General features: G+C 43.5%; 1 protein-coding gene across 7 annotated transcripts in view; it reads right to left on the bottom strand.

The window, feature by feature from the left end:
- Window positions 1–8837: 8837 nt before the first annotated feature.
- Window positions 8838–14649, bottom strand: part of ST3GAL3 (ST3 beta-galactoside alpha-2,3-sialyltransferase 3) — a 244633-nt gene continuing 238821 nt past the window's right edge. For all 7 annotated transcript variants that reach the window (XM_075616099.1, XM_075616098.1, XM_075616097.1 and 4 more), the window contains 2 exons: window positions 9781–9927; window positions 8838–9565 (listed from right to left, as the gene is read on the bottom strand). In XM_075616099.1, coding sequence (XP_075472214.1) covers window positions 9476–9565; window positions 9781–9927 — 237 coding nt within the window. In that variant the 3' untranslated portion in view covers window positions 8838–9475. The remainder of the gene's footprint in view (window positions 9566–9780; window positions 9928–14649) is intronic.

Raw genomic sequence — 14649 nt, 5'->3', positions numbered from 1 at the left:
TTCCTTTCATTGAAAGGATAACAAGTTTAGGAAAATCTGCAATATATTGAAGAGGGTTAAAAAAAATACTAACGAATGTGGAGGGATAATGATCAGTAGCCACAAGGTTCTTAAAGAGTCTATACCTGGCCTTGCTGTAATATTTTATTTATATAGCTTTAGTCCGGTCCCTAATAGCTCCCCGGTCCTCCGTTTCCCCCTTACCTCCTCGGACTGTGGGGGGATGTTGCGGGTGGCGACGGGCTTGTTGGCGGCTCCCTCTGCAGGGCGCTGCCATGTTCGTTGTACTCACGCATGCGCGGAGGCATGCGCAGAAGGATCGCGTATGGGCAGATGTGGCGCTCCATAGCCCAGGGCTACCTCAGGTTCGCGCGTGCGCAGAAGGTATAGCGGCGGCCATTACAGTGTTGCGCATGCGCAGCATGCTAGGCACACGCGACACCAATAGAGGCTCCGCGGGGACTACAACACCCAGCATCCACTGGAACTGCCAACCATGCGATGACCCAGCAGCCAATAGGGCTTACAGATTCCCTGCAGACAGAGATACACTTTGGCGCGCCCAGGGTTTTACAGGTCAGTCGGAGCTGGGACACAGACAAGGAGGGTGTAGGTGTGCAGGGGTCTGTGACCCTCTGCACTAGACCTGACACCCACCTACGCCCCGAGTCCCCTGGTGAGAGTGAAGCAGCGACAGGGACAGGCCCTTAGGTAGGGACAGGCCCCATTAGCTGTGTATACCAGGGATACAGTTGTGACGTTGCGCAGCACTGGAGAGCTGTGGTCTGGGACCAGATCACCTGAGCAAGAGAGAGAGAGAGAGAGACTATCTGCGTGTGGGACCATTCTGCGGGATATCACACCACGCGAGGCCGGACATCATGTTGGAGGACATCGCTGGATCGGCGGATCCCAGTGTTTACTTAGTCGGCACGCCCGGTTGCTGGAGCACCCGGCAGATACCTATATCTTAAGTGCACCAACAGAGTACATACACCATAGTGGCAGCGCTGACCACATATAAAGGGTGGGGGCTGTTATGCTTGTGGACACCAGGGTGGTTGGGTGCCCAAGGGCCCCTCAGGTACGGTGGACACGGTGTGGTTTACACGGTGGTGGGATCAGGCCCTGCGAGGCGAATGGGTAGCTGTAACTCTAGTAAGTAGAGTTATTACCCGGTTATCACTGTTTATTATATGTTCATCAGTAAAAGGTTATTCTTTTCACATACTGTGTGTGTACATCAGTGTTATGTTTCCTGTGAGGGGCTCCTCCCACTACGTTGGGATCCCTCCCAGGTGGAGGCTCTGTACTAAGTTATATTATTGTATCACCCCGGGCTCCCCGTGGCGGAGGTTTGTGGTCTCTGCGAGCCAACAGGTAAAGCCAGCACCCGTAGACTCCTTACCCTAGGGCGAAAGAGGGCTACATAGCAATGAAAGTCTACGCAGCACTGTACATACAATTTTTCAGGCACAATATCCCTGTCTCGAAGAGCTTGCAATCTAATTGTGGTGCCTAAAATCACAAGAAGAGCCGACAATGTTTCAAAGGCGGTCTTCTTATCATTCCGGTACTACTTCAGCCCAGAACAAACCCACAACACTGAGAATTGGGCCAAAGTATATTTTTAATAATTTGAAGCCCTCCTGTTCAGAGTGGAATTCAAACTACAGCATGAGATAGTTATCCGAGTGCCTATTCCCTGAGCTACACACTGTGTTGATTCGGAAGGATGAGCAGGGAGGGGGTTGGCTGAAGAAGCCAAGAGGACAGCATGAATGCTTTTAGGAGATGGAACTGTGTTATGACTCCTCCCTCCAGCGATCTGGCAGGAGCTCCGAGAGATATTATTATTCCATAAATATTTGTCTTTGCAGTTTAAGAAGGAGGGGAGTGACTCAGTCTTGGCTGCATGTATTCATTCAGAAAAAGGGGAGTCTGCTCTGATCTTTGCACGCGAGGGAGTGTTCCCTATGGTGATTTACCCTCTGACAAGAATGCTCACTTTTTCTTCAGGTGTAGGCCAAATTCCAGTAACACCCTCCTCTCCACTCCCTGCTGAATACAGCCCCAGGTCTTACATTTTCTGCCAGTGCAAAGCAGTTCCATTGGGCGTGGATATACCATCCTAGATTGGGATCATACAAGCGAACTTATAACCTCTAGGCACAATCGGCATAAAAATAAACCCCTGCGCTTGCGGACCCATTGTAGCACAACCCTGTCTGTGTTGCAGTACTCAAACTGCAATACTTGATGGCTCTTTGCAATCTTTGGCAACTCTGTCAGGAGCTGGTTCATGTAGAAGAGACCCCTGGTTTAATGGGAAACATTTGCAAAAGGTAATGCATACTTTTCTTATCTGTGTCCTGCAGATGATCAGTTTTATTTGTTTACAAATTCAACTACAGTATTTTGGAAGAATTCTGCAAAATGACCTTACCTTTTCCATCTTCAGGGAAATGTTCTATAGGATGTGTGAAACTAGACAAGAAAAGAGTACATTGCAGTTTCCCATATAATACAATTACATTTTATGTAATAGGAGTATTTATAGAGCCCTTGTGATTTATACATGTTGTGATTTTGGTCACCATAATGTATTCATATAACTAGCTGTGTCTTTTCCTTTAGCCACTTAAAAGCGGCAAACCAAGAAGTTTTAATATATGCATCCTTTGATTACCTTTATTGAAGACCAACTACCTAAGTTGCTGATCAATTAGTTCTCCCATGATCGATAAGCAAAGATCCTGCTGTCCAGGGTTCACTAAATGGCTTCCTTTTTGGTTTCAATCAATCCTTCATTTAGTGTAACTCAGCAGCTACAATGTATCCTTATATTAACCAGGGTAACATCTATTGTTACAGTTTGCAGCTTAAACTGCTGGGAACATTTGCAACAAATGATCACAAACAGAAAAGTGTTGCAAGGGTCTTGCAATGCTGGGAAGTGTGCTAAAACCTGCTATAGAAATCAAAGGATGCTCAATATATTAAAACGCATGAGAAATGGCATTAAGAATTGAATTTTTTTTTAATGTAGTAAGTATTATCTAATACTACAGAAGTGATTTATTAAAAACCAACATGTAGAATATTGCATGGATTGTCTCTTTAGAGCAGGAGGCAGACAGTGGAACTCTCAGGTCTGAACATTCGAATTGACAAACAGCTCACAAAATCATCTCAAACAGCAAAACAGAACGGAGGCAAACCATAGCAAAAAGTAACGGCATAAATGCAATATATGATGAAGGGGAACACTGAACAACAATTTTAATTATCACAGATCCATGCTGCCAACTGGTCACCATTTTTGGTTCCAGTTAGACAGTGGTGCGCAAACTGGGGACAAGACTTTATTGGGGGGGGGCGCGGGATGCGCGGCGGTTAGAGGCCCTGCGCTAAGAGCGCGAGGCCTTTGTAAATTTACTTATCGGCTTCTTGTCCATGTGTCTCCATGGCAACGCGGCATCAAATGACGCCCGTTACCATGGAGACGTGATGTTAAATGACGCCGCGAGTCACGTGACATCACATGACCCCGCAGAATCATTTGACGCATCATTAGAAGCGAGGTGGGGGCGCGACCGAGGAAGCAACAGGTAAGGGGGGCACAGGAAGTTTGCGCACTGCTGACATATGATGTATATATTATTTGCAACAACAACACAAAAATTTACAAATGAAACTGACATCAAAAGGGCATGAAAGGCCAAAGGTTGGATAAGTCTCAACCAGGTCATACGAGCATTTTGCATCCTGACTTAAAGATTAACCGAATCTCAGAGCTGCTTAGTGCAAAATAAATGAGTACTTCAATATTAGGTGATACCTTTATTATTTGGACTAACACTTGATATTATAAGACAAGCTTTCGAGAGTTCTCTCTCTTCCTCAGGTCAAGCGATTCTGATTTACAAAAGATTTCATGAGTTTAACACAGATATAAAATCCCACATATGCTAATATCCCACAGCCAGTCCCAAATATAGAACATTCAATATTAACGGATCACACTGCTGCACATCCAGCAATGTGGTATATATGATTCAATGCAGCAAATGTGACCAAGGATGCTACATTGGTGAAACTAGCCAAAAATGTCAAACCAGAATGAACCTACACAGACACACAATAACACACCATGAAGGAAGATACTGCACTCCAGTGGGACACCACTTCTCACAGCCAGATCATTCCACAAATTATTTAGAAATCCAAATCCTCAAAGGAATGTTTAAAAGCACTCAAGAACGGAAAAATGTTGAACTAAAAATGATAATGCTCTTTGACACTAAAAAGAGAGGACTTAATACTGACCTGGGGTTTCTTACACGCTATCAGATTTTTTTTTATAACAATTCTCCCTGCCTCTGTTAATTTTACCCATTCCCCTTCACACTGCTGATGGGTGTATGGTCCTACATACTGTCCACATTTCTTACTGTCCCTTTCATCCATTTATTGCCCTGTGTTTATTTAGTATCCCTTCCCACATCACTTCTCTGCCTCATCTGCTTTAGATTGTTATCTTGGATTTCACATCTGTGTTAAACTAGGAGATAATGGTAAAGAACCTATCTGAGACATGTGAATGTGCTCACAAGTGATTTTTGTAGTTGCTATTAAACTCAAAGGGCCTCATGCAGTAAAGTCTGATAGAAAAAATCACCAAGGTTTTTAAATCGCCATTTTTGCAGCGTTGCTATCAGTGTATGCAGAAAGCCCTGAATACCAGTGATAGCAACTTTTCAACAAATGGCGAGTAGCCGGAACAGAGATGATCTGCCCTATGAAAAGGGCTTACCCGGCGAGTTGATTCTGCTGCAGAGAGCTGCCTACTAGTGTAGATGAGCAGGGGGTCTCCGGAGCAGAACGTCTTTGATTTCAGGTCCGGGGACCCCTGCATCCCGAGATACAGGCCCCGTTATGAGATGCCGGAATTTCCTATGTATTGAAATGTCCCGGTCACGTGACGCGGGACATTTACATGCATAGGAGATACTGGCAGCCTATAATGGGGCCTGTATCTCAGGAAGCAGAGGGCCCCCGGATCTGACATCAACGCGGTTCTGCTCCAGAGACCCCCTGCTACTCTACACTAGTAAGAAAATTAAAAATAAAATATGTAGTAAAACCAATACACAACCCACACCAACTATGCCCCCACATAAAACCATTATTTATTATTTTAGACACTGGATTAATACCACAGGCCGGCGGGGGTCCCCACGGGTGGTCCCCGCGGGTGTACGTGGGCCCCACAAGGCATCCCGGGTGGTCCCCTTGGGTGTTTGGCGGCCTTCGGATGGTCCCGCGAGGCTCCGTGGGCCTCTAGGTGATCTCCACGGATGTCCGGTGGTCCTCGGGTAGTCCCCGAGGGTCCCCGCTGGCCTGCGGTACCATTCCTTTATTTATAAAAAAAAAAAACATGGCCCACATTTCAATAAATACACCTCCCCCACCAAACACATACAGTACAGTAATGTGCAAAATAACTATTATCCATCTCCATTCTAGAGCGGCGATCAGCCTCGATAAGCTGATCGGGGCTACTAGAGTTGAGCGAGTTTGAGAAGCTGGCGATAAGTGGCTTATCGCCGCGCGTTTGGCGAATTTTTTATCCCAGCAAAAAAACCCAGCGATTTTTGCTTTTATCGCCAGCTTATCTTGGCTTACTGACTTGCTGTAGTTTTTTTTGCCGATAAGGGGCTTATCGTTGCTTATACTGTAGCATGAGGCCCATAGAATCTCTTGTAAATCCGTATTGCTTGTCCTGAGAGCTGAAGCTTTCCAAATCTTGTCTTATAATATCAATTGTAAATCCGAATGAAAAATGTATCATCTCATACTGAAGTAATTATCGCAACTGGACTAACACGGCTACATCTACTTAATTAATGATGCAAGAGTTGCCTTACAATGATTAACACTTTCTCTGTCGGAGAGTCCAGCAATGCACATCTAAGTGTTGAAAACTTTCATATTACTTGAAATACAGTAAAAAGAATAACTACATTCTGAAATCTTTCCTTTTCCCCCAAAATGCCCAGCATTTTAGGATTGCATGCAAAACTAAAGTTTGCTGCAGAAAACTCACTAGATATATGCTGTATGTCTTCGTTTTTTCTCTCTAAAAAATAAATAGCTTTTTCTATCAATAAATATATTTATCTTAGGAGAATAAGAGGGTGAGAAACAAAGATGCCAAGACAGATAATCAAATTAAAGGAGGTCTAAAATCCTGAAATAGAATGAAATTAGAGCTTTAAAGTGGGATCCTCGCAAAGGCCCCTTTCAATATGCTGTGAAACGTGTGTGTGTGTGTGTATGTGTATGTGTATATATATATATATAATCAAAAAATAAATAGATGATACCGTTCTGTGGCTAACGAAATGATTTTATTTGTGCGAGCTTTCGAGATACACTGATCTCTTCTTCCGGCGATGTTACAATGAATGAAGCAAGCAAAAGCTATACTATAAACAGTGTCTATGTAGAGGTATCAGTACCGTGTTAGCCGAGCTTCAATAATCAAAAAATCAAAAAATAACGGTATCATCTATTCATTTTTTGATTATTGAAGCTCGGCTAACACGGTACTGATACCTCTACATGTATATATATATATATATATATATATATATATATATATATATATATATATTTATATATATATATATATATGTATATATATATATATATATATATATAATCAGTGGTTGACAAATCACCAAAAAATCTACTCGCCACACAAAAAAATCTACTCGCCACCTAGTACCAAACGTGTGCTGCTTGGGCCAATATTTACTCGCCCGGGGGTTAAATCCACTCGCCCGGGGCGAGCAAATGTATAGGTTTGTCGAACACTGTATATAATATATATATATATATATAGCAAATGTGCTCACAAGTGATCTTTTTATTTGCTATATGCTATATGGTGGAGGTTTCTTGTTGCCTTTTTCAACCACCATAACTTAAAATGTGTATGGTATGTGTGTGTATATATATATATATATATATATATATATATATATATACACACAGTGGCCGACAAATCACAAAAAAATCTACTCGCCACCTAGTACCACACGTGTGCTGCTTGGGCCAATAGCAGCTCGCCACGATGTTAAATCCACTCGCCCGGGGCGTGCAAATGTATAGGTTTGTCGAACACTGTATATATGTATATATATATATATACTTTGCAATTGAAAATTGCAAAGCCAGTTCAACAAACCTCACACATGAGACCCATAAAGGTCGGAACAGCTGTCTGTGAGTGGGTTGACTGGCTTTGCATGTAATCCCATGCTGTGCTTTAAAGCTGTGTGAACAGCAGAGCATTTGCTTATAAGGGTTCTGTGTAAAAATGGATTTCAGGCAAAAGGTGACAAATTGTGTGACCATTTGCATGTCATTAACCAGAATCACTTGCTGCAGTGAAGCACTGTATGCTAGGTGATAAGGGTGAAAGGCAGGGTTGCAGACCTGTCTAATACATCTGAATGTGCTCACAAGTGATATTCTTTATTTTATATATATATATATATATATATATATATATATATATATATATATATATATATATATATATATACACATACATACACACACACACACACACACTATACAATGTAGCCGCTGCTACAAATATATGTATACAGTGGCCAATACATAATTGATCTGCTCCACCTATCACATAGTGCAATAAAGAATGAAACACTGTCCTTTTTCTGCCTGGCAACACATGACAGAAGATATGGGACTGGCTAAAATAAAACCAAATAGACTGTTGAAACAAACTGTCAGTTTGAGATACACAGAGGGAGTCCAATGAAACCCCTTTTTTCCACAGTCTATGTGCTGTGGCGGGGCCTGTCCTTCCTCCCTTAGTACATCATAATTGGACCCCTTGAATTAAACCAGATGAGATTTGTGTACAGGAGGGCCCCGGGTATACGGCGGGTTCCGTTCCATTTTATATATATATATATATATATATATATATATATATATATATATATATATATATATATATATACATACACACACACACACACACACACACACCACTACTTGTTCAGGATTCTGGAGATACTGTGCTATATAACTAGATCAGTATATACTGTAGGAGTGAGAGTAGGGGTACCAGTTTTTTTTATATAAATGCAATTTGTACTAAAGATCTGCTCACATCTAATTCCGATTATGATACAATGAGAAGCCTTCATTGTTGAGGTAACAAACATTAATGTTGGTCCTTCTCACTTCTGATATTCAGATTTTGCCGTCTGAAAGAAAACAAATGTACCATTGAACAGTGTCTCTTTTTGCAACACAAACAACTCCACACTGCCATCATTTTTAGGTAAGTCAATAAAAATACAAAACAGCAGCTGCAGCACAGTATGGAGTTTTAATGATAATTCCTATTACTTGTGTTGATTTCAGATTGTAGTGGAATGATTTCTCTCACGGGTCGCTCAGGACTGGAGTGTAGCGGAGGAGGATCCGATTGCCAGCCCAGGTGAGTTTTACGACGATATGAAATGTATTGCTGATGTCTCTGTGCGAGTCACATACACCTCGGGGTCAGGAGCCAGGCATGCTCTCTGTCGTTAGAAAGTCTGTATCCTTTGCCCTTTTAATATTGCAGGGAGTAGACATGATTAAGGTCGCAAGCTGCCTGCTATTAGTGTTTCCTAGGTGCAGGGGTTTCAAACACTGATCAACGGCGCAATCGTAACACTGATCCATGATCTTGGAGTATACAAGCCATCAAATAAAAACCCCTCCCCCCACCCCCCACCCCCCACCCCCCATAAACATTTTAAAACACTCTTCAAAGACAGACAGATAGAACAAACATTTGTCCATCTAGATAATAGCAGCACCAACAATGCCCCAACCCTGGACGGTTCTAGGCCCTAGTTTGACATAGGCAGGATTCTGCATGAAGCAGCGAGAGATATGTTATGTGCATTCATAAGCATGTGTATTAGTATCTGTGTCTTTCTATCCATATCTCTGTCTCCCGTGCAGAATAGCCCCATGCTTGTATCTAAAATAATACTTTTATACATTCAAAATGCATGTGGCGTCCCATCCGCACCTCGCATCCTAAACCCCGCGGTACGTTTGGCACGGCAAATTGTCTTTAACGTTACAAGTGTTTTTTGTTTGTCTCCATATTGAAGTAATAACTACTACTACAAAACAAAAAACGTTCTTCTGAAAGAAACGGGCGAGCGAGACAGCTTTTCCACAGCTTCCTCCTCCTATGGCCGCTGGCTTGTGTATAGTATGGAGCCATAACACAGAAGTGCAGACACCATGAGGCATGCAGCCTATCTGCTCTTCCCTCTGCCGGGGCCTGAAGATCAGCTCTGGTGATGGCGAGTGTCCATGTTCAGCTCTGAGTCACTGTTTGCTTCGGCCTTTGCTCATGCAGCTTCCCTCAGATGCCGCTAGTGAGGTCATTAATCACATGCGCTTTCACCAGTTTCCTCAGGAACTCTTTCTCTTTCTGGATGTTGTGGGTCCAAGACTGAAACAGAGGAGGGGCGGCTGTTAGTGGTTTCATGAGCGGCCTTCCAGCTCTACGATCTTTTGCAAGGACCTCACACAGTTCACTGGCTTCACTTAAAATAATGCAGGAATTTTACCTATTGGATCACGCATGGTAAATACAGTGGGAGCAAAGAAACACGAAAAACAATGGTTAATGGAAACGGGATATTGGAGGTGGAACGATCACCTTACCTCTTTAATGGCTGCCATTTTGATGGTCTCGTAGTAGTGAAGAGGAGCATTGGGCAGGTTCATGTCGTATCCAAACCCTGCCACCGCCACCTCATCACAGTTGTGTAGAGCCATGGTGATGGCAACACTGCCCAGAGTCGGGATGTTCTACACAGATATAGGGGGGGAAAGACAAGAATGGAAGAAAAGAATTAGTCGGATTATCAGGAAAGATGCACTGGGTAATGCCCGTAACAATTAGAGTTATACATACATATAGTAGCTTCCCAGTTCATTTAAATACCCTCAATTGCAGAATTGCTGTTTATTGTTTTGCCACGGATGTTTTTTAAAATTAACAAAACAAAATGACTTTTTTGCTATGATTGCTGGAGATCTTTGTATACCAAATATTGATGCATGAGGACCATCACCACCAGCACCATAGACGCTCAACTCCAGTCCTCAAGACTCCCCAACAGGTCAGGTTTTCAGGATATCCCAGCTTCAGCACAGGTTGCTCAATCAGTGGCTCAGTCGAAGACTGAGCCTCCTGTGCTGAAGCTGGGATATCCTGAAAACCTGATCTGTGGGGTGGTCTTGAGGACTGGAGATGAGCACCACTGCCGTAGACCATATATTTGTGGTGACTGACTATCGAGCAGGGCTGTTCCTATTTCCCTTTATTAATCCTTACATGACAGCACGATGTCACAGCATAAAAATGTATTTCTCCACTGAAATGCCTGGAAGATGTAGATGCAAGTGTATAAAGTATACAGAATTATCTTACAATCTACCTCCATAGCTATGGGATTAAGTATAGTTTATGAAGCAGGGTTTAGATGAATATGTTATTCTACCATAAAAATGATAAATGGGCTTAATTAGTTGGTACCTCTAGGTATAGAATTAGTAACAAAAGCAAATAATGTAATGATCTCGTCAAGTAATTACAGATGATATTATTGACTGTTCCGAACTGAAAGATAAACAAAAATGGGTAAGTCAGTGGTTCTCAACCTTTTGTGAGCAGTGGCACACCTGAAGGATTCTCATGCACACCTACCACACTCACATCTACACACTCCACAATTGTCCACCTTCTCACACAACGCACTCACCCCCTTTCCCAATAAGGCACACCCCATTCCTCTAACTTAAACCAAACAACGTCCTCCTTCCCCACACTTACCTCTGTTGGGGGTGCCAGTAGCCGCTTAGCTAGTAGGGTTCAGGTATTGGCCGAGTTTCAAAGCTCCCACACTCTGAGGCCAATAGGAAGCCATGATGTCATCCAGTGCAGCTCCCTATTGGCCCACATGACATGGGAGCTGTAAACTTTGGCAAGGCACCCCCTTCGGAGGTCTGTATCTCGGGAAGCAGGGGGTCCTCGGAGCTGAAATTAATGCGGTTCAGCTCCATAGAAACCCTGCTTCAAACCGATGTTAAAAAATAATTATCAAAAGCCCATGAAGTGATCCTTTAATACAATGAGGTGCTATGGGCATCCACCACTTTATTTTTATGTAGTCAGAAAATGGAAACAGGCTTAGGTGGAACTAAAAATCTGTAGGACATGTTACTGCAAGTAAAAATCTGCATTAAGCACAAAACACAGGTGGGGTACGCTCAATATTCCAAATAACTTGTCTGTGTTGCTTGCGGATATGGGAAGAGCAGACTCCAGAGACCAATATGGTCAGTATGGATGGCTGATTATTTAGAGTTCATGGTATGCCATTATCATATGAGGTTTCCCTACTGATACCCGCCTTGTTCACCTCAATATATTCAGGATACCGAGGTTGCACATGATTCCTTAGTGCTAATCTTGGCCTATGCAGAGCTGAAGAAACAAGATGATCAGATGGAAACACCAAATCAGCTGTGGAAGAGATGTATCACCCATGTGTCAGGATGTAGAGCTGAGATGTATAACTGAAACTCTCCATCTATTTCTCCTATCCCAAAGAGTCAGACACAACTTTAATAACCTCATGCAACACTTCCCAGGGAAGCCAGATCCTGTTTGTCAATGCGACCACATAACATGATGGCAATATCAGAGAAAGTGAAGGAAAAGGAGAGAATTAGAGAGATAGAAATAGACACGAGAGAATGACTTGCACCATTTACAGATATTTCTCCTTTGCTCCCTTCACTGCTGTGAGTATATGAAATGCATTCAAATTAGGACTACTAACGTTAGTAATTCCATATGTAGCCAGCCCACTCTTTGGGGTCTACTAGTTAGTATAAGAGGTTAACAGCCTTAATGCGTTAACTGTGTGAGATCACTCAGGTTAGTCCCCTCCCCATCATGTGATGCAGGATCACTATGTAGAAAGGGATAGACCCACCTTTGTATATCTTGTGACCAGTATATCATTATAGGGAGATAGAAGGGTATACACAGCTCCACCCAATGTTCTAGAAACAGGTTCACCGTGAGTCCTGTAAATAGGTTGTATAGTTATGTGTATTAAGGATGTCCTGTCACCATTTATTGTATTCAGTTAAGGAACGTGCCCTATATAGTTAGAGCTAGGGATGTACCGGATAATTACCTGGTTCCCGTCCCAGCACCAGGGGGCTGGGACCGGCGCCGGGTAAGAACCGGTGCCAGGGCAATTTCCGTTCTGCTCCCTCTTACCTGCAGCCAGCATTGGAGGGCGAGGAAGACCGTTTCAGAAAGTAAAGAGGGCCACGGCGACATCAAGGGAGCAGCGGCAGACATCCTGGTGGCGGTGGCAGCAGAGGACGTCCTTGTTGAACCGGTGGGAGCAGCGGAACACATCACAGCTGATGCCAGTGGGAGCCGGGGAACATGTGACCGTAGAAGGAGCGTTACTATTGGACAGCCAGCTCCTCTCCGGCTATCCAATAGTAACGCTCCTGCTCCGGTCACATGGTTCCCCGGCTCCCACGGCAGCAGCTGTGATGTGTTCTGCTGCTCCCACCGGCTCAATAAGGACATCCTCTGCTGCCACCGCCACCAGGATGTCTGCCGCTGCTCCCACGATGTCGCCGTGTTCCTCCTCACCCTCCGCAGCGGTCTTCCTCACCCTCCACCACCGGCTGCAGGTAATTGAATGCTATCCGGACAGGACCCCCAACAAGGGTCCACCTGCGATAGGAGTGTGAGAGCTACCAGGGGAAGAAGCACAGAGTAACCACATTGTTTGATGTCTGAAGTGAAGTCTTTCTGTTCTATGACGAGCATTATTAACAGCTATGAACAAAGCTCATTTGTACTATAAAAGTTCCTGCCGCCCATCATTATTCTATCTGAATATCCACACTCAGCCTGCACAGACCCAGCAGCCTGAAAGGTATGAGAGACTGAGCAAAGCCACGTGTATATATACAACTCGATGTAAACTCCTTTAGAGCCGGCAAGGAGGGTTACACATACATTTAGGATCTCTCTGGCAATAGTTTCTATTGCTATTAATGCATATTTGCTGAATATACTTCATTCAACATCCAGTACTCATCAATTGCCGCCTCCGGTTACTTTACTATGAAGGCAACACTAAGAGTGCGGTCACACACATGTAAATAAATCAGGCTTTGGTGGTCTACATCATTAAAGTGGTATTTTTGTATTACCTTTGGGATTTAAAGGTTGTAGAAATCAACTATTGTATCACTTTAGCCTTTTTAATCTCTGGTCAGTCACACAACTTTTGAGACCCACTGTCCGCTTTATATAAACTTGAGCAAGTCCATTTCCCCCTAAGACACAAGTAGTGGTAAACAGAGTTTAAGCATTTCAGAACTTACTTTGTCAATACAGTTCTGTGCACACAGGCAGCACAAAAACATATTAAAATGTCAATGTAAAAATGGATGTTAGAGTTTAAATCTTGTGTGCTTGTGTAGCCCCTAGGGGTAGAATTACCTTTTGATAATAAATTAATAATAATAACCCCATTGACTGTATTACCCGGAGGGTAAGATTACATATTTTGTATTGTCAGACCTCCTTCTAATGTATCTGGGTCATGCCGGTTAGCAATGCTTGGCTATTTGTCTTCTTGACACCTCTTTTTTCCCAGATGTGTGGGGAGCTGGGTTTGTTGAATGTGCGGGCTTTCTCTGTGTCACTTTCCAGATGTATATTGTAAATACATTTTGCTCTACCTGCAGCAGGTCACATCTGAAAAGCATTAACCTACCAAATCAAAGGATGTGTATAGATCAGCTCTTTATTAAATTTGGCTAAAGCTGCTCTTGGGCCTGACCCCACTCTGAGCTGGACTCCACAATAATCCAATGGAATGCAAAGGCAAAAATCATACATGATGCAACCAGTGTCAATACTCAAACTGTAAATACTAGTAGGAAATGCCAAACACATCCATGACAGGTCTTTTGACACTTGGGTGAGGTTTTCCTCTACAATAAGATAATGATTCCCTCAGCACAGGCTTCCTGTGCTGTAGGCCTGTTAAACAGGGAATGTATAGTATATACATATATGTAGTGTTCGACAATCCTATACATTTACACGCCCAGGACGGGTGGATTTAACCTCCGGGTGAGTAAATATTGGCCCAAGCAGCACACGTGTTTGTTTTTTAAATTTCCCTGCTCGCGCTGAAATTTCCCTGCTCGCGCTGAAATTTCCCTGCTCGCGCTGAAATTTTCCCTGCTCGCGCTGAAATTTTCCCTGCTTGCGCTGCCTGAATAAAAAAATAAAAAAAACTCCCCCTACCTGACTGCTGATTGGCGCGCGCTCCCAGGCTTTGTGGGTGCGCGGCCAGGCTCTATATGAGCCCGCCCCAAACGAACGGCCATTTTTTCCCCCGATCCTCGCGCGGGGCTGGAAATGGTAGCGGGGGTGTTCCCCCCTTACCTACTTGGTCTCCACTTCCCCACGGT

The sequence above is a fragment of the Ascaphus truei genome, chromosome 10, assembly GCF_040206685.1.
Source record: "Ascaphus truei isolate aAscTru1 chromosome 10, aAscTru1.hap1, whole genome shotgun sequence".
Classification (NCBI taxonomy): domain Eukaryota; kingdom Metazoa; phylum Chordata; class Amphibia; order Anura; family Ascaphidae; genus Ascaphus; species Ascaphus truei.
The sequence above is the reverse complement of the archived record's forward strand: the minus strand, read 5'-3'. Positions and strand labels throughout refer to the sequence as shown.